Source organism: Notamacropus eugenii, chromosome 6 (genome assembly GCF_028372415.1).
Source record: "Notamacropus eugenii isolate mMacEug1 chromosome 6, mMacEug1.pri_v2, whole genome shotgun sequence".
NCBI lineage: Eukaryota > Metazoa > Chordata > Mammalia > Diprotodontia > Macropodidae > Notamacropus > Notamacropus eugenii.
In genome coordinates, this window is record NC_092877.1 from 116,772,096 (window position 1) to 116,799,921 (window position 27,826).

At 33.1% G+C, this 27,826-nt stretch overlaps 1 protein-coding gene across 3 annotated transcripts in view; it reads right to left on the reverse strand.

Moving 5' to 3' along the window:
- The window catches only part of TECRL (trans-2,3-enoyl-CoA reductase like), a 172,197-nt gene extending 151,186 nt beyond the window's left edge, over nucleotides 1-21,011 (reverse strand). For 2 of the 3 annotated variants that reach the window (XM_072620881.1, XM_072620880.1), the window contains exon 1: nucleotides 19,477-21,008. In XM_072620881.1, the coding sequence (XP_072476982.1) occupies nucleotides 19,477-19,710 (234 nt within the window). In that variant the 5' untranslated portion in view covers nucleotides 19,711-21,008. Of the gene's footprint in view, nucleotides 1-19,476 lie in introns of all 3 variants that reach the window. The other variant, XM_072620882.1, reaches the window with a different exon arrangement.
- Nucleotides 21,012-27,826: the final 6,815 nt, after the last annotated feature.

Consider the following 27,826-nt stretch of genomic DNA (forward strand, 5'->3'; position numbering starts at 1 on the left):
AGAATTCAAAAAGGTTTTCCTAAGTAGCGGCAATGGTATTTAGGGATTTTAGGTGACTATAATTTTCACTATTGTTTTAGTCTGATCCATGTCACGTCGTTTTGGTTCCCAGAGACCATTTGTTTCAGTGAAGTGCAAATGTAAGCTTGAAGGGTATAAAGGCATCACCTTCAAGTACATGGGCTAATTGACTTCTAGGAGCCAAAATGGTGGAGTATGCAGTACATCACTGCAACTCTCCCATATTCACTTCCCAACGACCATAAAATAGCACCCCAAAAATTCTGGAACAGCAGAATCAGCAGAAAAGATTGTGTGTGAATCTATCATTTAGTCCAATAAATTTAGAAGATTAGCAAGAAAGGTCCAACTCAGATGACAGCAGAGTTCAGTCTCAGATGGTAAGTCAGCAGCAAGGCTCACATCAGCAAACCAGTGGGAGATTCTGAACTTCAAAGTCTTGGAGAAGTTAAACACCAACACCAGGGCACCAAGTGCCTTAGCATACCAAGGGGAACGAGTAGACTCCAGCTTTGAGAACCACAGTATGCTTCAGTGCAGCCCCACCCCCTTCTAACAGGTATCATCCAGCATGATGAAAAAGTTAGCCAGACCTCCATATCCTTAAGTACAACACAGGGGAAACAAGTATCCTCCCACGGCTAGATGTCCATGTGCTTCAGTGGTAATGTTTCAGTTTGATCTAGGGAAATCCAGAAACATCCCACCTGACTCAGCACACACCAGACACCACAATTAAAATCCCAGCTCAGCACCAGGTAGCTGCCAAATCCCTATGACCTCCAGCATTACCAGCCACCGTCCCCTACCTAAAACCCTCAGTACAGCACCAGACATAACAGTCCCATGGGACTTCAAGTCAACAGCAGCATAGCACCAGGTTAACAGCAAGGGACTGCAATCACTAGAATAAGAAGCCTGAGGTAGTGCCCCTTTCACCCCAGATGCAGAGCTCAAATTTAAAAGAAAGGAAAAGGCCAAAAAATGAGCAGAAAAACAGTAAACATTAAAAAAAAGAATCTGACCATAAAAAGTTATTATGTTGACAGGGAAGAACAAGACACAAACCCACAAGAAGACAACAATATCAAAATACCTATGGGCAAAACCCCAAAGAAAAATGGGAAGTGGCTTCAAACACAGAAACAACTGATGAAAGAGCTCAAAAAGCAGCTTAAAAATCATATAAGAGAGGTAAAAGAAAAAATGAAAAAAGAAATAAGAGTGATGTAAGAGAATTATGAAAAGAGAGTTGCTCAACAGCTTGGAAAATTGCTTAAAAAGTAGAATTGGCCAAATTGAAACAGAGATATGAAAATGCACTGAAGAAAACAACTCCTTAAAAGTATATTGGCCAAATGAAAAAGAACGTAGAAATGCTAATTGAGGAAAACAACATCTAAAATTTAGAATTAGACAAGTGGAATCTAATGAATCTGTATGACATCAAGAATTAATCAAATTTAAAAAGAATAAAAAAGTGGAAGAAAATGTAAAATACCTCATGGGGAAACAACTGACCTGGAAAATAAATCCAGAAAAGACAATACCAGAATCATGGGATGACCTGAAAGTTATAATTAAAAGGAGGACCTGGAGAGCACGTCTCAAGAAATTATCAAGGAAAAATGCCCTGATATTCTAGAACCAGTGGGCAAAATAGGCATTGAAAGAATCCCCTCAGGAAAGAGATCCCTAAGTAAAAGCTCCAAGGAACATGATAGGCAAATTTCAGAACTATCAAGTCAAGAATAAAAAATACTTCAAATGGGAAGAAAGGAAAAAATAAATAAATATCAGGAATCACAAATCAGAACTGTACAGGACTTGGTAGCTGCATCATTAAAGGATTTCAGATCATGGGACATGATATTCTGGAAGGCTAGTACTAGAGGACTTAGGGCTAAAAATACCAAAGGAGCTAGGACTAGAACCAAAAATCACACAAAATTAAGCACAATAAATCAAGGGGAAAAAGGTCATTCAATGAAATAAAAAGATTTCAAGATTTAATACAAAGAAGATCAGAACTGAACCAAATTTTGACTTCTCATATCACAACCTAAGAGAAACAAGTAAAAAGGGAAAAGAAATCATAAGGGATTCAGTGGAGCTAAACTATTTATATCTTTAGACAGGAAAAAGATACTTGTAATTCTTCAAAATTTTATCACTAATATTACAGCTAGAAGGAATATACATAGACAGAGGGTATCAGTATAAGATGGGTTTGAGGGAATGACATAAAGATATTTAAGGGATGAGAAAGATGAGTACACTGGGTGCAGGAGGAAGGGAGAGGTAGAAGGAAGTAAATTATTTCACATGAAGAGGCATGAAACACCTACTACAGTGGAAGAAAAGAAAGAAGTGGACTATGAATCTCACTCTCATCAGAATTGACTCAAAGATGGAATAATATACACAATGAGTTAAGTATAGAAATATATCCTACCCAACAGGGAAATAGGAGGAGGGAATAAAGGTGGGATTGGGACTGATAGAAGAGAGAGAAGAGCAGGGGAGGTGGTAAATAGAAGCAAAACAATGGTGAAAAGGGAAAGGAGATAGGACAGAGAGGAGGAAGAATGAGATGGAGGGAAATACACAGGTAGTAATCATAACTGAGAATGTGAATGAGGTGAACTGTCCCATAAAATAGAAGCAGATAGAAGAGTGGATCAAAAACCAGAATCTTACAATATATTTCTTACAAAAATCACATTTGAAGCACGGAGACACACACAGATTGAAGTTAAGGAGATGGGGCAGAATCAATTTTGCTTTAGATGAAGTTAAAAAAAAAAAAAGCAAGGGATAGTATTCCTGATCTCAGAGAAAGCAAAAGCAAAAATAGACCTAAGAGATAAGGAAGGAAACTACAATTGTACAAAACATATATGCATCAAGTGGTATAACATCCAAATTCACAAAGAATTTGTGAGTTACAGGAAGAAATAAACAGCAAAATTATACTAGTGGGGGACCTCAGCTGCTCCCTCTCAGGACTGATAAATCCAACCAAAAATAAACAAATATAAAACTATGGAAGAAAATGGAATATTAGAAAAGTTAGATATGATAGACCTTAGTCATAATTTAGACATAAAGATTGACACCATAGCAAATTAGAGAGCAATTAATACTCTGCCTGTCAGATCTATGGGTAGGAGAAGAATTCATGACCAAACAAGAGAGAGAGAACATTATAAAATGTAAAATAAATAATTTTCATCATATCAAATTGAAATGTTTTACGTAAACAAATCCAAGGCAACCAAGATCAAAACGAAATTAGAAAGCTGGGAAACAACGTTTACAGCAAGTGTCTGTGACAGAGGCCTCATTTCTCAACTATGTAGAGAACTGAATAAAATTTATAAGAGTACAAGCCATTCCCCAATTGATAAATTATCAAAAGATATGAATTAGCAGTTTCAGATGAAAAAATCAAAGCTATCCACAGGTATATGAAGAAGTGGTCTAAATAATTTTTGACTGAAATACAAATTAAATCATCTCTGAGGAACCACCTCAAACCTACTAGATTGGCTATTATGACAGAAAAGGAAAATCATAAATCCTGTAGAAAATATGGGAAGATTGGAACACTCATGCACTATTGGTGGAATTGTGAATTAATCCAACCATTCTTCAGAGCATGTTGGAACCGTGTTTAAAGGGCAACCAAACTTTGCATTTTCTTTGATGTAGCAATGCCACTACTAGATCAGTGTGCCAAAGACACATAAAAAAGGGAAAAGGACCTACATGTGCAAAAAAGTTTATAACAGCATACACACATATACATACATATACATGTATAGTGATAGATGGATAGATAGATAATAGATGAATAGATAGATAGATAGATAGATAGATAGATAGATAGATAGATAGATAGATGGATAGATGGATAGATAGATGGATAGAGTGTATTCTGAGAGACTTTAACAAACTGCAGAGTATCCAGAAAAGGGAAACAAAGATTTTTAATGGTCTGAAACCATGATATAACAAAATGTTGGAGAAAGGGACAGTAGGTATTTAACACTGAAAAACAATATTTAAGAATGGTATGAAGGCAATGGAAGAGTTTGCCAGCACCAAATTATTTCCATCACATTTCCTGAAATTCCAAACTTCACTTTATTATAATGCTTAATTTTCTATTCATTAAAGCTTTATTTAGGTCACATTCACCCTCTTCTAAAATGACTTATCAGAGTGGTGTGAATAATGGTGCAGTGTGTTATATGGCAAAATGTTTTCAACAATAAAAGTGTATAAATACAATGATTCTTACAAAAAGCAATACACTAAAAAAACCACATCGTTTTGTTGTCAAAGGACAGATATGTCACTGATGATAGTATTGTTTCTGCAATGCTGTCCCTAAATTGTAAACATCATATATGTAATTTAGCATAATCAACATCATCTCTGGTCTTGAAATTTTCTAAATTCTATATCCGACTTAAAGGTCTTGTTATATCAATGCTAATGAACTTTGGAAAAGCAAAACTTTTTTTTTTTTTTAGTTTTGAGATTTATTAAAGATACACACATTGCTTAAAAGCTCCTGAGCATATTTTCATAAAAGAAGTTCCCAAATGAAATTAAATTCTACTTTATCTCTTTGAAAAAATAACCAGCAGGGTAAAACAATATTTGGAAAATACTAAGCTAAGCAGTGATATCTTAAAACAAGCTTTGAAGAATCGATTGATTTAATTAACCATTAATCCAATAATAATTTATTAAGTGACCTGTCTGTCAGACATGCTCACAGGTGCCAGAGGTGAAAGCCAAAAATCAAGCCTTCCTTGTCCTCAAGAATCTTATGTTTTTCTCTTATCGCAAGGCAGAGAAGGATATGTTGTTGTTCAATAATTTCAGTCATGGCCAACTGTTCATAAACTCATTTGGGGTTTTCTTGGCAAAGATAGTGGAATGATTGGCTATTTCCTTCTCTAGATCATTTTTTAGATAAGGAACTGAGACAAAGAGGGTTAAGTGAATTGCCCAGGATCACGCAGCTAATATATAGCTAGTATGTGTATGTGTGTCTGTGTGTGTATTCATACCCATCCAAACATATACATGTACATATACTATATATAACATAGACATATATATATGTATATATGCAAACATATAAATGCATACACACATATAAGCTTCTCTGAGTAGTGCATTGATTGGAGCTCAGAGTTCTGGGCCTGGACTCAAGATCTGTCTTCAGATTCAGATCCATCTGTCTGTCTATCTATATCTATATGCACATACATGCATACATAAATACATACATAAATATATTTTATATAGCCTTTCTTTAGTAAATGGAGCCTTGAATCAGAATCCCAAGGTTGAATACTCTTCTTAGCCTCTATTTCCTCATCAAACAGGGCATAATAATATTTTAACTGTTCATCTCACAGATTTGTCTATTTTTCAAAGCCTAATGCACTTTATAAATGTAATGGCTTCATAAAACCATGTAAAACTTCTATTATTAACAAAAAAAATCTTAGTATTATGAGTTAGAATACCTGAATTATTTGTCATGGCTCTCCTTAATATTGTATAATTTGGGCAACTTTTTGAAAACTCTGAAAACTTCATTTTATTAACATGTAAAATAGCAAGGAGTCATATGTAACTAAAAGACTTGTAAATTCTTTTCCATCTCTTAGATGATTTTATGATGACTTTGGCCAATTCTCAATATTAAAGTGATTACTCTGTGGTTAAACAATTGTGTATCTATGTTTAAGATTTCTACAGTAACTGAAATGTCATAATCTTACTTTTCTACCCAATAGACCCAGTCTATTTGAAATTGTCCTTTCCCATATCAGTACTCCAAATCTGGTGAGAAATACTGGGTTAGGTTGAGTGTTATTAACTACAATTTCAGGGATGCCTTTGAAATCTTGAGGGAAGTGAAGAACTCAATTATTCCTTAGAGTATTAACTACTCTATAAAATTTAAATTAAATCTATTGGTATTGCCACATTCCTGATGCATGCAGTATCTGCTATTAAATTTAATGGGAGTTGGGTTCCCATTAAATGATTAGTACAGAATGATGTGTTGCAAGGTAAATGTTTAGAACATCACATGGAAGTAAATCAGTTCTCATATACTCAATCTACATTTCCTCTAGTGCAGAAGAATAAGATTTCTCATCATAATTAAATTTTCTTCACAGGTTTTTAAAGTATGAACTGTCCCTCTATGGTCACTAAATAGTATATAATGACTTCTTAACAAATGGAAAAGGGAAAAGTGAAGGAAGTGTTGAAATATATAATATGATTATAAAGAGTTAAGCTAGTTTTTTTGTGAGGGTTAAATAAATTTAAAGATATTTATATTCAAATTTATCAGTTACAGGAACTATATCTGCCTCAATCTCTTATAATTGCTACTTTCCCAATTATAGGAATATACCTTTGCTTAATTAAATTAGAAATAAAGACAAAAGTAATCACTGATTACTCTAACCAAACGTAATACTGATTCTTACAAACTTGAGCTGAAACATATTGACATGTAGCTGCTTAAAAATTCTTATGTCATGTTGAGGTAGAAACTGAGCAAAGTGGGGAGAGATGACACAGTTTTGAGTATCTTTAAAAAGAGATTAAAAGAAAGAGAAGGAAGCTGAAACCAGGCAGGTTTGGATTTTTCAGTTTCTTTTATTTGTTTTAAGTCTAGGAATTTGGAAAGTATCTTAGAGAAATTTACCTAAACTGGAGTTCTAAAGCAAAACTCTGTGTATGATGTTGACAGAACAAGCACCCTTGGGAAAACAGTGAAGGGCTAGCACTTGTTTTTACTCACACCGTAACACCCTTGCTTCCTGCATTTTCTTGGACTATGGAGAGTTGTCCTATACCTATGAAGAACCAGGATAGAATTACTATCAGAAATTTATGCATTTACCTGTATGTATCTAAATGGGTAAGTCAACTAAACAAGAAAATTTTGTTTCCTCATCTGTAAACTGCAGATAATAATGCTTGCAATGTTTACCTTTGTAACAGCAAGGACCCCAGCGTACACAAGGACCCCTCTTGTACAGGATCTTAGATCTGCTTTTCTAAAAGGAAAGTAACTTTTGAGGGGTCAACAATCTACTTTAATCAAGAACTTTGGGGCAATGGTTTAATTTAATCCCTTTAGTTTAGGGGGGGATAGTCAGCACCTTGAACTTCACAGAAAATACAGACAGAAATTACAAACAGAAAGACCAACATACAGGGCTTCCAACTGTCTTACCATAAACAATAAATAGATCACAGATCCACAGACAAACCCAACTGTCTGACCATTATAGACATACATAGTTACCAGAGAGAAGCATTGGTTTTCGAAGCCAGTGGGCTCCTTAGTGGCTACCCAGAGTCTTGTCTGGCCAAGCAAACACTTCCAATGGGTAAGCCCCAAAGTAAAACCTAACTTCAGAGTCTTTATACACTTTTCAGAGCCAGAGGGCACAACCCTCCAACTCAGTGTCTCCAGAGAAATTAACTAAAGGCTTATTAATGGGCAGGGAAGATCTTTAACTCTTCCACCCACACCACCATTAACCTTATATTAACATTACAACCTTGTAAAGCTAATGTCAAAAAAGAAATTTGTAAATTGTGAATAGTCATAAAATGTGAATGAGCAATTTTATTACCTGTTCATAGTTTATGCCCCTAAGATTCCTCTAATTATAATGGATTAAATCATCTATTCTAGAAGGTTGGTTTAGAAAATGATTTGTATGACTTGTGATGTAGGACAGGAACTAAACCGAAGTGAAGGGCACTGTGCAGTCCCCAGATTCTCAGTACAGCAAGGTCTTTTTCAACTCTAGAAACACCCTTGACCCTATAATCCTCTCTTCTTTAGAAGATTATCGTAATCTTCCTCCTTAATCTTTTGTTAATCTTTAGTGTCTCCCCATCTACTGTTTCCTTCAAACTAGTTTCCTGCAAACACACCCACATCTGTCCCATTCTTATAAATAAAACAGTAATGAGGAGGATGACAATAAGATATTAGCAACACCATCACCAACATCACTTGATCTAACCATTCCAGTGAGCTACCATCCCATGTTTTCCCCTACCCTTCTCAGTTAAACTCCTGGAGAAATATATGCAGTCTGCTGTCAAACGCCATTCTTTCTGGGCTTATCATATCCCCATTATGTCTCTTCTCTACTCACATGGCTACTATTCTAATATATAGACTCATCATTTCATTACTTGATTACTATGATAGGCCTGCTTTTTTAACTTTTAATTTAAGGGAAAAACAAGTATTTCTATAACATAATGCAAAAAAAGATGATTATATACACGGTGTATGTATGTATGCATCTATGTATGCATAGGTATATGTAAAATTTTCCTATATACTTTTATTTTTCAGTACTTTTTTGTGGAGGCAGATAACATTTTTCTTCATATGTCCTTTACAGTTAATGTAGATATTTATACTAAATTACTTATTGACTCTCAGTCATTCTTAAATGTAAGACTTTCATGCTTTTTTCTAAAATAGCTGAGTTAATCATTTCTTATAGCACAGAAGTATCTCATCACAATCAAATATTATAACTTGTCCAACCATTCCCTAACTGATGGGCATCTCTTTGCATCTATAAAGAGAGCTGCTATAAGCATGCTAGAACATATTTGTTCTTTTATCTTTTTCCCTAATCATTGTTGGAAATAGACTGAGTAGTGCTATTGCCAGTCTTCTAATGGCTAGCCTCAAGTTTGTCCCTATTTCTCTTCAACTTTCAATCAGCAGCCAAAATTATTTTCCTGAAGTGTTGCTCTAACCATGTAACCCACCACTCAAATACACTCAATAAATACCAATGGTTCAATATTATCTTAAGAATCAAATGAAATGTTTTGTTCTTCATTCAGAACCCTTCTCAAAGCATGTCTCTTTCTACCTTTTTTCCCCTTTGTTCCCTTTAGTATCCTCTACATACTCTAAGATCCAGTGAGACTGGCCTCTTTTTATTCCTTGAATACATAATTTTATCTCTCAACTATGCCTCTTTATAGATGGTTTTACACATCTGAAATCTGAACATCTGAAATGTTCTCACTCCTTGCCACCACCTCCTATATTTACTGTATTCCCTTTAAAATCAGTTTAAATCTCACCATTTGCTGGGGACCTTCACCCCATCCCAACCTGCCTCCACTGCTGATGTCTTCCCTATAATACTGATGTCCATTTCATTGTACATAGCTGGTATGCACAACTTTTTGAGCAACATTTTCATCATTAGAGTGTGGGTTCCTTAGGTACAGGAATCCCATTTTCATTTCTCTTTGTATTCCTAGTGCTAGTGTAATGCATGAAAATAATAGGTACTTAATTAAATACTTGCTGATTTGTTTGATTTGACTCAACTGGCCTTAATATTCATCATGGTTAGGATGAAGTACTTTCTAATAGGAACATGATCACACTGTTCACTCACTATATTTGACCTTTCCTTATCTTTTATTATTTCTTTGAAAGGATGATATTTTATTCATTAACAGTGAGGAATATTTCTTCTATAAAGAGTATAATATCAGTTTTAGCTGGCCATTACTTTTCCCACTATTAAGGGGTCAAAAAATCTTCATTTATTAGAAGGTTGTTGGGGAAATATGTACTTTGAAGAAAGTAATTGAATGATCTTACAGAGTCCTTTATTCATGATATATGATGATAAACATACTATACAAAGTGGTACATAGATTAATTGAACAGAATGTGATATTTCTGGGAAAATTTAGGTGTACACAAACCCACGCACACACACACACACACACACACACACACACACACATATATATAAATACATACATACATACATACATATATATAATTTTTAATTCTATTTTTATGATTCCCTAAGAATCATAAGTATACCATTTGCACATGCTTTGAATTCTAACATACTGCAATTTTCAGTTATTTATTTATCATTATATATGGTAAGAAAGAAATTTTACATTATTAATTAAAAATTAGAGGCAGCACATTACTTTATATAAATCACGACTGATTAACTTCAAAGAAAGTTTCAAACTTAAACATCTTACCCAAGATAAGTCCCCAGGTAGCATGGACTTCTTGGTCTAAAATGTGTTCACTGAACATATTCCAATCATTAATGTGTTATTTATGATACCAGCAAAAATAAATGTTATGGTCTGTCCTGGAAATGTATGAAACAGCTTAAGAAATTGAGTTGAATTTAACAATGTCACAACTATATTTAGGAAAGCCATTCATGGCCCAGACCCTGTGCCTACAAATGTTAGGGTTGCTTCACTACAATATTGTTTCCCATCCAGTTCTTTTTTGTGCATTATCATCTATTTTCATTCCTTCTCTTGTCTTGAGCTATACGTCAGTTTATTCTGCAATGACTATTTCATAGAGAACATGTTTTGCTTTTATTTTTTAAGGTCACTAGAGGCATGAATTCTTCTTTGGTCAATAAATGGTTGGCTGAACTCTATGTTCAGATTTACAAATGAAATTCTTCAACTTCAATGAGGAAATTAAGAATCATAAACAATTTTTACCATTTTGCTAAGACATTAAAATTTATTGTCTCTGTTACTTATCATTTTTTTTTATACTTCATCAACTGGAGAACTGAGGTGGACTCAAGTGATTAGGGAGATATAATCAATCCCCTCATACAGCGTGGAGACACTATAAATAATGTTGTGCATTTATGCGATACCTGCTCCCTTAAAAATTCTATCTATTCTTTAATTTACAACATCCCAGTGAAAAAAAGTTTAAATATCAAATTGTTACACAATGGAGAAAACTAAGGTGCACAAAATTTAAGTACATTATACGTAGACACATAGTGCTTATAGTTGAACTTTGATGTATAGACACTTTTGTTCTCATTATGCCATAGATCATTGTGAAAGATGAGTCTTCATCAAATATTTATAAAGCAGGTTCCTGTGAGTCAAATCATATGATCATTAAACTCTAAGTGACAAACTTTAATATCTGTTAAATAAGGAATAGTTCCATTTCACTGTTATATTCCCCGATTTGTTAAGAAATTTTCTTCTGACACTTAAGAAATCAATCATTGGAAACGTATTATGAAATTAAGTTTGTCTTACATTTAATTATTCCAAATATTCAGATAAATATAGGTAAATATGCTTTTTTTAAACTACCATGTATCTTAGATGTAGTGTGTTCCCTTTCCTTAGAGGTCTTTAAGAAAAGGCAGAATTGTCACTTACTAGGTATGTTTCACTGGTGATTGCTGTCTTGTATAGGCTGGATTAGGTGCCTGCTGATTTTCCTTATAACTCTTAAATTATATGATTCTGTAAATATAGCTTGTGGACTTTAATAAGCAGTCTCTGAAACCTTGTAACTAAATTATTGATATCATAAAAGTCATTATATCAAAGCCATTAGGCTTCGACATTTTTCTGTTCATTGGCTCTGCAAAAAGGGAGCAAAAAGTGAATTATAACAATTTTTGCATCTTTTATATTTATTGGACTTATACAAAGAAAGGTTTTCCTATACAGGACTGTATTGTAAGACAATTTTGTTTCTTACATTGTACTTAAATACATAAAATACTGTATTCAAGACTTTGAATCTTTGTAGCAACTATTTTAAAGAGAAAATTATTTATATCTATTTGATTCAAACTCACAAACCTAGCAATTTATAATAATGTACATCTTCATTAAAAGGTGGAAAAAGTCTAAGAAACTTGACTAAAGACATTAAGGAAACATATTAGAATACTGAAAAGTCCTTAAAGAACCTCTGAATGCTTTGGCAAAGGCAAATAAAACTAATAGTCCTGAGGAATTCTTGAACTTGTGGAGAGGAAAGAAGAAGGATTGGGTCTAAGTTAATTTCAGAACTTAGAAAGCAGTACTCACTTTAAGAGAATAAATCCATTGAGTGATACTCTGATATCCTTCTTGGAAATAAAAAAGAAAAAGGAAATAAAATCAGCCAGTCATCTGAAGGATTAGTTAAATCAACTTTTGATTTTTTTTTCTGTTTGTATTTACCCTTTTGTGTGTGTAAAATATCAGAAAATAATGTCAATGATTTGAATACTTTAATGGAAAGAACAACAACAAAATGACAGAAACAGAATATGAAGAAAGTATACTGAGAAAGATTGGACCAAAGAAGAAGTATGAAAAGACATGTGCTCTTATTTTTATTTTTTTTTAACAAATGTAGGTTCAATGGAAGTGAAACAACAAATGATGTTAGGGTTTTTCTAGGTGTTGATCGATTTTGCTTAACATCTACCTTCTTCCTCTGTTAAGAAATTCTTTGTTATAAATTGTGACTCACTGGAAGAGAGCAGAGGAAGAATAGAGGGGGAAAGATAGGTGACGTAAAAACAAAAAATACAAATGAAATCTATTAAAATGATATGCTAGAGGAGTACCATAGTGTCACCTATGCAATGTAGACTGACCTGGTGAGAGATTTCAGCCAAATGCTTAGATCAAAGGATTCTTTGAATAACATGGGCAAAAGTTATACAGAAGAGAAAAGCATACTTTAATATGCCTATTAATGTACTGAAGTATACAATAAAATACATTTAAATTATCTTCTCTACTCATTCTCTAATTTTATCATTCCATGTTAGGATATTTTACTATATTTATAATTTCTTCATATCAGAAAGATAGAAGGTATTTAGAGTTAATTGCAGATGAAATGAGGAAGAAATAAAAGATATAATTCCTAAGAACTGTCATCCATATCAGAGTAAAATTTAATACCGAGTCTATAGTCTTAATTATCTGTATATAGAATGTATATGTGCAGATTCCATCTCATCCCCAAAAAGCTAAGTCTGGTACAACTTTGTTGGACCTAAGGCAGTGTTTGGGTATGAGGAGGGCTGAAGCACAAAGAGAAAGATGAATATGAGTTCTTATTTAGCTGTGACTCTGACCGCTCACCAAAGCCAAACATAACAAATTTGGAGATTATTAATTTTTTTTCCCATTTTACCTCCAGAAGTAAAAAAATTTAGCATTTAATTACATTTGTGTGTATACTTACACAGATTTATTTGTTTGTGTGGATATCTGTGTGCATATATTTGTGTATATACATATATATATATATATAATACATGTATATAGTATACCTTTATGCATGTATGTATGTATACATGCATATCATTGTGTTGGTTTTCATTTTTTTCTGGAAATGTTTTTGTTACCATGCAAGCCCATTTTACTTCTGTACCACTTTACATTTGAACTTCATCTCTGGCATAGAAGGATGTAATATTTAAAATGATACCCAATTGAAATATTGTACTTAATGAGAAATTCATATTTATGAAGTTTATTCAAAGTTGGGATTCCTAATAAACTTTTTTATTAAAATAAATTATTTTTAATAGAAACACATAACTAAAGGTCAGAAAGGCAGCTCTCAAGTGTCTAGTTCTTCAATTACAAAGAACTAATCATAAAATAAATGTAATTAGATATTATAGGAAGGCAATCAGTCATATATATTTATTAAGCACCTATAATGTGGTAGGCATTGTGATAACCACTGGAGAGAGCATGGACTTGAAGTCGGATAACTTGGTTTTAATTCCTAGTTCTTTCACTGGACATGAAAGTCTTAAACTAAGTTTTTTTATCTTAAAAATACAAATAAAATAATATGTCTATACTGAATACCAAATAGATATTGTGAGGGAAAATGCTTTATTAACTTGAAAGTACCATATGAAAATGAGCCATTGTTGAGAGTATTTTTTTTACATCAGACACACTGTGATTTCCAGATTTTTTGGAAATTTTAGTTTTCCCATTATGTGAATACAAGAAATAAAGAAAATATATTTCCTTGTTCTTAGAGGATATTTTAAGGTAGAAATTTCTATCTACGAAGTTGAAATCAGTGTTTTTGAATTTTACCTAAATAACTGGTTGAAAGGTATAAAATGTATATTGGGAAACAACTTTTGATTCAGTAATATCAAAGAACTTATTTAATGACTAACTTTTCTTAATTGATATAATTTATTGGTGGTTTTATATGACATACACACAGTCATGATTTCATTATTTTCCTGATTGTTTAAAATATAAATTCTTTGAGTTAACTCAATCAGAGTGAAAATAACAGGATTTTAAGGAGCTATTTAAAATGTCTTCTTTCTTAGATTATATCAGCTACTACTTTGTATAATCTACCTCTCTCTGTAACTAATAGATGACATTCTTTAGATTTTACACTGTATATTTAATGTAACCACCAGATGGTGCACCTGTAATGCCTGTTGCTGGAGTTATTTATATCCCATCTTTCTTTTTAATGCCAGACTCATTGGGTACTCAAGATTGACAATGGCCTAATGTGATGTGATTTGGTTATGGAAACACTGGTCCATAAGAAATAAAGACTATTGATTTTACAGAAAACTTTGGAAGACTTTTAGTTTCCAAATGAAGTAAGTTGAATAAAAAAAAATGATATTCAAGATGACTACAATAACATACAGAAAAGTGACATTTCATGTTTCTGATCAATATGATGAAGTATGACCCCAGAGGACTGATAGTTAAGCATGTTAAGCATGTCTCCCTTTTCTTTGCTGAGAGGTCATGGACTCTATGTGTGGAATGCTGCATTTATTTGAATATGTAATTGATTTGTTTTTGCTTAAATTTACTAATTTTTTATATGGTAGCATTCTATTTGGGATAAAGGTTAAGGCATTGGAAAGTGAAGATAATTATACATATCTAATTATACACACTCACATACACACAGAGATAGATAGATAGATAGATAGATAGATAGATAGATAGATAGATAGATAGACAGATATAGCTAATTACATGCAACAGTATAGTACATTATATTACTGTAAAATGTCATATGTATCTGTCATCCTAACAGTAGTGTTAGAAGAAGAGCTTAAAGGAATTGTTTGCTTGAGAAAAGAAAAGGAGCTGTCATCAGCGAGACAATAAAATATGAAGTGAGACTTGTAAATAGAAACTTTGTTCATTTCTCGAAATTTTGTCATGTATTAGCTATAGATCTTTTCTGTGCAGTTTGCTCTTTTAGCTGGATATCTTTTAAAAAATAATCTACTCAAATCTGCATATGTAGCTATATTTTGATATGTCTGTCTATCTATGTATCTATCTATCTGTCTGTCTGTCTATCCACACATGCATATATGCTCCATTCTGTATCTGATTCATTCTTGATTCCAGTGACAAAGTAGTGCTGAACAAATTAAATATAATGAAATACTAATATCATTCTGCTCTTCTCCTGTCTTTGAACTTGCAATGTTTCTCTAAAGATTCACATACACATTTTTGCAAACAGATTAATATAATAAAACACCTTCGCCATGCTCTTCTCATCAACAAGAATGTACAGTGGTTCCCTATTGAATTATTGATCATAAAAAATCATTTTATCACCAACTTCACACATCTCCCTAAATCCTACCCCAGTCTTCTGATATTGCTACATTTAACATGACTTCCCAATATGCTCTTCTATTTCAGAGAAGTTGGCCTCATAATCCTTTGAGTTTATCATAACTATTTTCACTTTGATGATTTTGATTTTGTCCCTTCTAATTGTGAATGCCCTTCGACCTATTAAAAAGCCCACTTATTCTCCAAGGCCAAGCTTCTCTTGAAACTTTCCCTTGTAGCTTTCCCTAACTAATAGCAATAAGTAATTAAGCTTCAGAAAGGTGAGTCCTAAATGGATGAGTTCTCAAACTACAAAATGGCTCTCAGAAAAACTAAGTAGATGCAGAACTATTATAAAAACTAAATAGTTGACCTATTGGAAAAAGCAAAGAACTTGGAGACAATAAACTTGGTCTTAAACCTTCCACTTAACTCTTATGTGACACTCATACTCATGCCTAGAATAGGACACAGTGCTTAGCATCTTCTTTTAAACAAAAAAATATTTTAAGCATTAGTTTTGTCTTTCTAGCCAGACTGTAAGTTCCACTCACATTCCTGAGGAAATGATGACCATATAATATGAACTCAATGATTAAACAAATTGATTGAGCTGAAAGGTAGAAATTTCAATCAATAATAAAGATGTTAATAAATCTTTGAGCCTGATGAGCGTTGATGTAACAGAAAGAATACTAGATCGAAAATTAGAAAATATTTGTTTCTGTCTACCTCCCCTCCACTTTATTACTTGCTATCAGACAGTCACTTTAACTTTTGTACCTTTGTTTCCTTTCTTTTCACTACTTATGCCATCGAATTATTTGAAGTAAAAAAATCAGTTGTAAAATGTGAAATTTGATCTATTATAAGCACTATTATTATTTTAGGCCCCACAATACGAAGGGGGGAAATTAACACAATCTTGAATCTTCTATGTTCTTTCAGGTGTTAGAAAATGACTTAGAAATAACTTTGTTTCCATAAAAAACAAATAACTGTACAAAAGAGAATACTGAAACACAACACTTTTTACATCACAAAGCGTTGTCCTGGAAAACTAGAAAAAGTAAGGTTTTCAATGAACCCACAGTCTGATTTTCCGAATTTCTCAAACTACTTCAAAACTATTGGTCACGTGATATTATTTCACTGGATCTCAGTAATTTCACAGGGTGAAATCCAGAGAGGATATATCTCATACATATGTGTGTATGTACATATATATGTATTTATATATGTGTGTATGCATATACATACATGTTTTACGAGATATTTGTGTGTATATGTATATATGTCTCTATCTTGTATGTATATGTATACATACCCATATGTATGTATGTGTACATATATAGTCTGAATTTATATACACATACATATATGTATATATACATACACATGTGTATGTATGTATACACATATATATCCATAGAAAATATGAGTACTTCCGAAGTTCTAGTTTTCTGTTGTATAGTATTTGCATATTTAATTAAAGCCTAAAACCCCAAATCTTCACATTTGAGTCAAATTATCATATGCCAAAATAAATATTGCTCTACTTCCTAATCCCACTTTTTCCTCAGGTTTTTTTCAGGTCTCTGAATCATGTAATACTAAAATCACGACAGAATTTAAAGATCTGCATTTGTATCACTATGTGTTGATATATGCATAGTTATCAGAGAGAGATAAGGAAGACCTTTGAATTCCACCTCTGAAACTGAGTAACTAATTAAGGCATATAAGTTCCCCCAGATTTGGCAACCAAATAAAAAATGGATCTATATTTTTGAAGAAACATGCTATATATTTGACGTTCCTCAAGTAACTGAACAGATTTTTCTTCTATTCACACATTTGCATATATAAGAGTAACTTGAGAAGAAAACTAATGACCATTCTCATTCTGGATCCAGCAATACTGTATTTTCTCAAGACTATTATATGATAATGACTAGGTTAACTTTGCAATTTAGCTTTGTAGTCAGAGCATCATAATACTGAAAGTTGTTCTTTTTGAATTTTAAAGTATATATTTATTTGATTTTGATTAAGAGCTCACTTTTTTCAATTGTCTCATAAAGTTTACTCCAACCTTCTAAGATTATTTTAAAAATTTCAGCATTAATATTCATCATTTAGTTTGAAAAGGTTGACAAATTATGACCAAAAGTCATTTCACAAAATGCATTTTGTGCATATGTCATTTTTTCTTCCTGCTCATTGACCATAGTTTGATTTAACTGTCTTCTCTTCATCTATACAAATATTCAAAGATCTATGTTAATGTTAGGCTAAATAGGTGTGAATAATATTGCAAAAAAGCAAAATAATTTCTAGTGCCAATAATATTTCATCTTCATTTAATTACAGTCCAGTGGTGCCTTAGACAGAAATTTAAAGTTGACTGAATATCACTGGATAGAGTCATGAAGCTAATTTTGCTTTTAAAGAAGAATACTTGTTCCTTATATCTTCTGTCAGACAAAAGTAGTTTGAAGACGTAATTTTAATTTTTCCTTAAAAAATTCAGGCTTGAAGTTTTATAACTCTTATCAACAGTTGTTATCTCACTTGTTATCTCAAATACCTCACACCCTTTTGTTAAGAAAAAATGAGAATGTTTGAAATGTTTTTCTGACTTTAAATTAGTATATGTACTGATAAACATTATTCCATTACAGTTGTATGTTTCTGTCTTTGGAAACTTTTGATGTTACACCAATATGGAAACTGATAAGGGATATTAAATTTAAAGAAAAATATAAATCTTCACAGGATTTTGAATTAGATGCATCGTCACCCCTTTCTTTATAGCTATCTGAATACATATTTCTCAGTTCCTGAGAGAATGTCATCAGAAATAATCATCATTCGTCATGGTCTAATTGGTGCTTCAAGGAATAAACTGAATTACTCTTCTTTCAATCATATGCTTACATTTTAAAAATTCAATTTTATTTTCAGCTCTGAAATTTCACATTGAGAAAGCAAGAAAAACAAAGCCCATCATAAGTATGTGTACTCAGGTAAAATAAATTACCACAATAGTCTTGTGCATATATGTCACATTTATGACAATATAGCACATATATTATTTATGTGTGTATACATGTATGTATGCCTCAATCTGTACTCTCTCTCTCTCTCTCTCTGGAAATGACTAGCTTGTTTCACAATGCAAATATATTCATTTTCAAAGGTCATATGAAGATGCATGTTACTCTAATACAACACTTTAAAATCTGAGTAAATTAAAACATTTAAAAATGTGCAGTATTGTACCCACATCATATAACTCACCATCACCTTTAACTTTGTAGCTTTGAAACACCAATATTTGTTGCAATAGTGGAAGGCAGTATACCTTCTTAATCAACCATAATTCATATCCACTTACAAACCCCATCAAAAAAAAAAAAAAGAAAAAGAAAGCCAAACAAGTGCCCTTTGTCAAGTTTTAGTGGTGGAATTGAAATTTCTTTGTAACTCAATTGCTTCAATCACAAGGTATCACCGTAAACTACAAACACTAATCAAATGTAGGAAGGCATTGAAGTATTCAGTGGTATGTCATTATTAAAAAAAAAAAAAACAACATGAATTTTAAAATGTACCTTGAGGTGTAGGAAGGTTCGGAGGTTTCACTGTCAGAAATTTTATCTGGGACTAATGACCAAATATATAGATTAAATAATGTAAAACAAGATGTAATTATTTGACAATAATTAAAAATAAATCTGTTTTGCATCATGAATCATGACTGCTTTCTTTATAAATAACAAAATGTGGGTCCCATTTATGGAAAAACAAAAGAGAATATCAAACTTTTTTTGTTTTTTTTTGGTGAAGCGTAGTGCTCCTTTAACTTAAGAATCAAGAAGCCCTAATAAGAGAAGGGAAATTAAAAACCAAAATAATACTCACCTTGTCCACAATGCATATTTGCTTTCTGGTTTGAGCATCAAGGATTTCTATCTCAAAGTGAGCAGATTTTGAACGTTTGACTAGTGGAGTTGGTTTCAGTCCACCAGCAGACAGTACAAGTTGTGAAAAACAATGAAAACTCCTCAGGTCATGCTTCAGCATGTACTGTGTAGCTCCATGGGTAAATAATTCCCTCTTTCTATCTGTAGCAAAGAGCTTGCTCTTTTTGGACATCGTGAAAACTAGCAGGAGACTCTGTTCTGTCAACACAGGACACTTCCAAATGTGTTGCCTTTGCCTCAGTTAAATACAGCTGATGAAACCCTCAAAGGTCAAGTGACATGCCATTTCAGGAGTCTAGTTTTATTTAGCAGACCTGAAAACAATGACTGATCTATTTCTATATATAACGTACTGTTATGAATTGCTCTGATGTTGTAAAGGCTTCTTTATCAGCATTTGAAACAACATTTCTTGCTTTGAATTTCTGTCTTAATTTGTTAATTTGACAGAAAGTTACTGAAATTGTAGGGTAAGAACAGAATTAGAAAACCAGCAAATGCATACCCTTTCTGATTTGGGGGTACTTAAAGGGTTATGAAACACGTGTGCATGAAAGTGCAAGTGAGATCCACACTAATGATTTCAGTCATATGGGGAATTTCTAATATCAAATTTTTTCTAGCAGTAAAAACAAAAACACCTGGGTGAAATATATATGGGCTTGCCCAGTTGTCCGAGTACACTGAGATGTAAATTGCCTATTTTATGCTTACGTGGCCAATGTGTGCAGCTGAACTCATTTCTTCCGTGATGATCTATTATGGTATCTCTGTGATTATTTAGCCACATTTTTATATCTATTCCAGTCAGAGGAACACAGACATAAAATATTATTTATGTTATTCTTCCTTCATCATCTTCCTATTCCCTTCTGATGTTTCTATTTTTCCAAATAAAGATTTAAACATATTTTCACTTGTAATTCTTAGCTTTTCTTCTTTGAATGTGCCGGCATCATGTATTAAAGTAATAAAATGTTACAGAATAGTGGAAAGAGCTTTAGGAAAAAGGTTGAGGATTTGAATCTCAGATTGAAGGAAATGACATTTAATAGGGTCCAGAAGAAAGAATATCCTTTTTTTTCTTTTCTTTTTAATTTTAAAAGGAATAAATTCTATACGGCTGAGAAGGAAAAATAGTAGGAAGATTACCTTAAATTGTAGGAGGAGCTTTAATTTCATGAAATCAGAAATAATCAAAAAGATAGATACTCTCTCATTCACTTCATTTGTGGGATCGGATGTGGGGGGGGCGGAGTATGGTTTGCATATTAGTAATCCATTCACTCCAGAGATTAGTACAGTACTGACAAATCTTGGGCACCTAATAAATACTAGTTTATTGACTGGCTTCCATATATGGCTGGAATAACATTATTGACAGTGAGTTTTTCCAAAGCCTTTAAAATACCCAGAAGTATAATATACACATATACACACAGATATATTTATATCTATATCTATATCTATCTATCTATCTATCTATCTATCTATCTATCTATCTATATGGAGAGAGAGAAAAAGAAAGAGACAGAGAGACAGAGAGAGAGGGAGAGAGAAACAGAGAGAGACAGAGAGAGGGTGGGAGGGAGGGACTTATCTACCATATATGGAAATTGAAAGATCAAGAATAAAAAAGAAACTTTTTCCTAATGATCATATGTACCTTCACACTTAAAAATATCTTCTTGGACTGGAAGGTCATTGCTTATGACTTCTCCCAAAATGTTAATTTCCATTGGTTTATTCTAAACACATGCATACTTTTCTTTCATGACCATATACATACACATACAATAATGGGTCTAGAAATTCTGCTGTCATAGAATCACAAAATTCCAGTTTGGAAGGCACCTCAGCAGCTATTTAATTCATTCTATTGCTCAATAATTGTAACATTAAGCAGAGAGCCTTGCTGGAAGATCTCCATTGATTAGAGTTTAAATCCTCTTTGGGCAGGTTAGTTTTGTCAATTATTTTTAGAAAATAATTAAAGCAAGACATTTTTGGTGTTTTTATCAGCTTTTTTAAGAATATGCAAAGAGGGGGGGAAAAGAGAGTGTTTGCATTGTCTAGAGGACCATAGATAAAGAACAGGAAAAGAATTTTAAACTGAGGACTTTAGATGCAAGTGAGCTCATTCTCATTTTGCAGATGAAGTACTGAGGTCCAAAGAAAATACATGATTTGGCAAAATTACAGTTAGTAAATAGGAGATCTGGGATTCAGTCTCAGGACATCTGACTTCAAATCCTGAATTCTTTCTGCATCATCACACTGATTACATTTTATATATGTAAAAGATCTTCATCAGTTGTCATCACTGATGTAATATGTATCAAAATCACTACAGACTTCATCTTTTCAGAAACTTTTATGTTGGGATTGGAAGCTCAATTCCGTGTGGACGGTCTTGGGCCGGTAAAAGTGGGACTTCTAAATCTTAGAGTCTTACGAGGCCCTCCATGAACAGCGGGGGTTCGAGAAGGTCAGACTGAGCTAGCTCGGCTAGCTCGGGTATTTCCACCTCTCCCCGGGAGATACGTGATGGGTGGAGTCTCCCTGCCCTCGAGGTCGTCCCAGATTGGAGCACACCTAGTTACTTAACAGCACGGTATTGAGATGCAAACTGTGTGGCTGAAGGTTAAGTAGGATTGAGGAAGCCGGAAAGCTCTCTTAGCACGTGTGGAGCCAAAGAGGATAGTAGGGCTCCGCTTCTTTTCTTTCCTCTCTCCCCTCCCCCTCTCTCCCCGCTTGTACTTCTACTTCCAATCCCTTAAGCTTAGCCTCCTTAGGAAATCTCCCCCTCTTCCTCCTAAGGAAGATCACCCTGCACTTGTAACCGATTCCCTGAAATAAAGCTCAACCCCTGTTCGACTCTGGAACGTCCTTTCTCTCATATGTGCATCCGGCGTGGCCAGCCGAAGACCTCGGAGGTGAGGTAGGAAAGACTCGGGTAGCCCAATACAGGCCTCTAGGCCTGGCACTTTTAAGTGCTTCAAGTTCATCAAACATGAAATGATATTTCCTCTATATAAAATTAATATTTTGATTTTTGAATAATATTATTGCTAAGGTTGTGATAATGAAAATTATATTTTCACTAATTTTTTTTTATCAAAGAAACAGTTGGTACCACTTTATCAAACAGGCTTGTATTTTTTTATTTACTTAAAATTATCATTGAGATTTTTTTTTTTAAATAAGGGTGGCAGACGAACCTATTTGCACAAATATATTTATACCAGTTGTTATTGTGGTGGCTAAGCACTGGAAACTAAGGGGAATATTCATTCATTGGGGAATGGATGAACAAGTTGTGGTATATGATTATAATGGAATATTATTGTGCTATAAGAAATGATGAGCAGAATGATTTCAGAAAAAATAAACTGGAAAACCTTACATGAACTGATGCAGAGTGAAATGAGCAGAACCAGCAGAACACTGAACTCAACTACATGAATAGTTTGTGATGTACAACTGTAATTGACTTAGCTATTCTCAACAATGTGATGATCGAAGATAATGCCAAAGGACTCATGGTGAAAAATGTTTTCTGTCTCCAGAGGTGGGGGGAGACAACTGATAACATCTGAATACAAACCAAAGGATGCTATTTTCCTCTTTCTTCTCTCTCTTCCCTTTCCTTCCTTCCTTCCTTTCCTTCCCTCCTTCCTTCCTTCCTTCCTTCTTCTTCCTCTATTTCTTTTTTCCTTCCTTTCTATTTTTTTGTTCAAGTTTTCTTGCACAAAATTACTAATATGAATGTATTTCACATGGTTCCACATGTATAACCTACATCTGATGGATTACCATATCAGGATGGGAGGAAGAGAAGGACAGAATTTGAAATTCAAAACGTTTTAAAAGGTAAATATTAAACAATTGTACAGATAATTGAAAGAAATAAAATATTATTTAGAATTATTATTACTGAGTATGAAGAAAAGAATATGTAGCCACACAGTTGTCATCTTGTGTTTAAAGTGTTTGACTAATCATAGTAACAACTGAAAATCATTATTTGGGGATTAGGACTGTATATTTTGAAATCCAATTAATTACTGGTCACTCATCTTGTTTTATAGGTAGAACATTCTTTGGGCTTTATCCTCATTTTTACTTGGCATTTCTTCGACCTTTACACTGCATTATGGAATTTGTGCTAGGCTTTACTCTTCTGAATTGCATGACTTTAATAAACATTTTCTAAGTTCTAGAAATATGTAAGCCATTTGGGGGAATACTACAGATAGACAGTGAAAGTTTCCTAAAATGCTGGATATCTAAGGATAATAGTCTTCTCCCCATGCCCTGAAAATGGTGCAAATAATCTAATTTTTCCCATATGCCACTTACTAAACAATCCTTCATTCTCTATTCTAGTTTAGTCCTATGTACAGCATGTTTTTTTTTTTCATTGAGGGAATAATCAAGGGGATCTGAAAGTGGTGAAAAATGAACTTCTGACCATAAGTACAATGTGCATATGAATGAAAACTGTCAAGTCCAACAAATATTAGAACACATGTTTTCCTTAGAATGTTTTCTTATTTTGGACTTTCATTTGTAGGTTTTCACTGGGTTTGTACTCTCTGACATGTATGACTTCAAATAATGTGTGTTGACAGTGTAGTATAGCCTCTAATTTCAACATTGTAAGAAGAGTTGGCCAAATATATTTATCTATGATTTCCTTGGTATGGTTGTTCCTTCTACTGGTGTATATGGAAACTTCTTTAAATTCCTGTCCATGTATTACCATATATGGTAATATATTATCATATATTACAGAGAGGACCTACACAATAAAAATATAAAGTATTATAAAAACACTACAATGTTTTTGAGAATTTTTTTTAAATTTACAGATCTTTCTCAGTGACATTGAATGAACTGAAAAATAGTTTGAAATATTACTTCTCCAATACAGATTTTTATTAGGGATTCCAGAATTAAAATAAGGGACTATGTTTTTCACAATAGAATTCTTGCCCTCAGCAAGCAGGAAGGCATGAAACTGGAGGAAAACAGGGATAGATAAAGGTAATTTTTGAGTATTTATGAAAGCAGAACATGTAGTTGACTAATGCCTTATTTGTAGAATGAACTTCAAAGATATTAAGACATCAGCTCACTGTACATAATATAGCATACTGAAATGAGACCTGTATTATCCTTTGCAGTTATCACTTGCCATGATATTGAAAAAAGTCGTTTGTTTCTCTGATTCTTAGCTTCCTCATCTGTAAAATGAGAGTAGATTGAAAAATAAACAATAAAAACAGCAACATAGCAACAGTAACAACTAAATAATATGTAAGGTACTTATTTCCAGCTTTGTCTGTGATCATATGTTTAATCAATATCCTGGAGAAGATTCAGGACAACAAACCTAAATTACTTCAGAAATTGGCCATTTTCTTAATCATGATTCTCTACTATTGTCTTTTTTATTACCAACAAATTAATAAAATATCCCTCTTTAGCATTCACCATTTTTCTAATTGGTATAATTCTGTAGTAGAAAGTAATAAATATCTTTGCAATGCCTATGACAAGCACTAACATTCTATAAGAACTCAGTATTGGTATAATAAGTTTTTGTATCATTGAACATCATTTCTTCTTCTACAAAATCTCTATTGAAAGAGTCTATATATCTTCATGGTGCATCATGCATTTGTACTTAAAAAAAAAACAAAAAACCTTTTATTCAGCACCCATACTCACTTTTCTCTTCCTTGCCTTTTCAGAGTTGGTCTGAGTTCAGCTCCACCCTCTTTACTTTCCGGGTTAGATGTTTCTTTTATTTAGGGTCATCGACTCACATCTCTCTCACGTACTCTCCTTCAGTATGGGAAAGTTTCCAAATCATTTTGGCTTCCATATCCAGTGTAAGAACGGTAGGATCACAGTTGTTCTATCAGCGTTTGGCACATTCAGTCATTCATTTTGGCAACTGTTGTCACTCCTATTTTTTCCCACTTGCTTTCAGGGATTTCCCACCCCCCCACCCCCCCACCCCCAGAAATGGCCATAGTAAACTTCAGAGCTTTTTTCCATTCAATAGTAAGCAGTTTTAAAGGATATTTCTAACACTGAAGGTTCAAAATCTCAAAAATAGCTTAAATATGTCCTCTTTGATTTGGGCTCTAGTGTGTTTCCTTTCAAATCAGGACAAATTGGGAAATTCACAATACTAGGTCCATTTTAAGAGCCACATGATGTTTTCTCATTGTATTTAACTTTATTTCAACTTTTTTTTCAGATAAGGGAAAAGAAAATAACTCTCCTAAAGGAATGAAAACCATAAGATTATAAATTTCCTTCTGCACTTTATTTTTTCTTAAAGAGAATCTTAAATGACAGATTTGAATGAGATAGTATAAGCAACATAAGGAAATTCATATTCAAGAAAAATTTAGAAGAATGATATGATAGCTTACTCTGTATTCCAGTTAAGAATATATAACTGAAGTAATTTAATCACTGAAATACTTTCTGATGAGAAGCAGTGACTTAGACTGCTTACCTCTGAAATAACTTCCAGTCATAGGGTTATATAGTTTTTGCAGGGAATGTTGATATATTTAGAATTTTTTTTAAAAATAAAGATAATGGCTTAGTCATCGCTGAAAGGTTCTTTAAATAATGATTTACTTAAAAGTATCAGATATAGAGTCAAAGAACCATAATTTGAAGTCTGACCCTGCCACGTATACTGTGTCACAATGAGAAAATAATTTAATCTCTCTAGGCTACAGTGTTCATTTTCATTATTTTTTTCTTTAAATGAGGAGGTTGAACTGGGTAATCTCTGATATTAGCATACAGTTAGATAATGAAGACTTGAACTGATAGAGGCTCTTTACCCTTTTCTGCAGTAACATTTCAAAATTTTAGCATTTTGATAACTTGACTCCTCTTGAATATAAGGGGAGTGTGTGTGTGTGTGTGTGTGTGTGTGTGTGTGTGTGTATGTGTAAGGGAGGGAGTCCATGCATGTTGGGATGCTGAGAGTATATTTCAGTGCACTTGGATGATAGATGAACACCACAGAAATCACTGTCAAGTGATAATAGTGACCTATCATTTTTGCTTTCAAGAGGCTATCAGTAAAGACTTTCACTTAGCCCAGAGAAAAAAAAACGGTGTCCTTGGTTCCACTTCTACACAATGACGCTCTCAAGGACACACATTCAACAACTCACTGGTAAGATGCAGCTATCTTTGAGCTTTTGGTGGATGTTTATTCAAATTTCCCATGAGGCAAATCTCCAGAGCTTTTTGTGTCACATGCATCTGATGCAAAACATGAAATACCTGTGAAGTACAAACATTTTTCTATTTGCTTTTCTTGTATATCCTTTCTGAGGTTCTATTTCTGCTTCCAAGGATATGATATTTGGGACTGTTGATACTTGATTTGATGGAGCTATTTGATGGTACCTTCTTTCCTATTTTGGGATCTTAAATTAAAGGCTTTCTGGTCATTTTATTTGTCAATTCATGCCTTAAGATTGTTTTTGGTCATATAATTATGGCCTACATGACTTTTCAAAATTTCTTCCACTGAATAGAGCCCTTTCAGGCATACATTATGAATATGGCCAAAGAAAACACTCTAGATGCATTTCAGTAATGATATGCAAAAAAATTATTTTACAGAAACTAGAGCAAGTTGGGGAAAAGTCTCCCAACTAAAGATTTTTACTTTACAGTTGCAGAAAATATATCAAAGTTTTCTTAAATTGAAGGACATCCTATTGAGGATGTCAATTAAAGTGTTATTATGATATTATTTTCTTGAATAAAACTTCATCTTTCACTAAAGAAAGTTTTAACTTATTTCCTTCCACCAATCCCTTTGGTGTATTTTGATGAAATATTATGCCAGAATTATAGAAGAAAATATTCAAGAGGCATGAAATTAAAATTAAATATCTAAAAATGCTGCCTCAAAGTTTGCCCATATCTAACTTTTAAAAATTCACCTATAAAGGAAAAATGAGTTCAATAAAATACAACTAGAAAATTCTGAAAAAATATTTTTGTAGTATAGCTATTTAAGCAGTTATAGCAGCAATATACAATTTCAGCTTAAAAACAGCAAACAAAAGGATAAAAATTACATACAAATTCCAAAGGAGAAAAAAACCCTCAAATTTATTTTTAAAAATACAGAGGATGAAAACCTCATTCTATTCAGCAGTTTCCAAACTGATTGCCTCAAATCGCGTCTCTCTCAACTCAAAATCATTTCCTTCCAAAGTGACATTCCA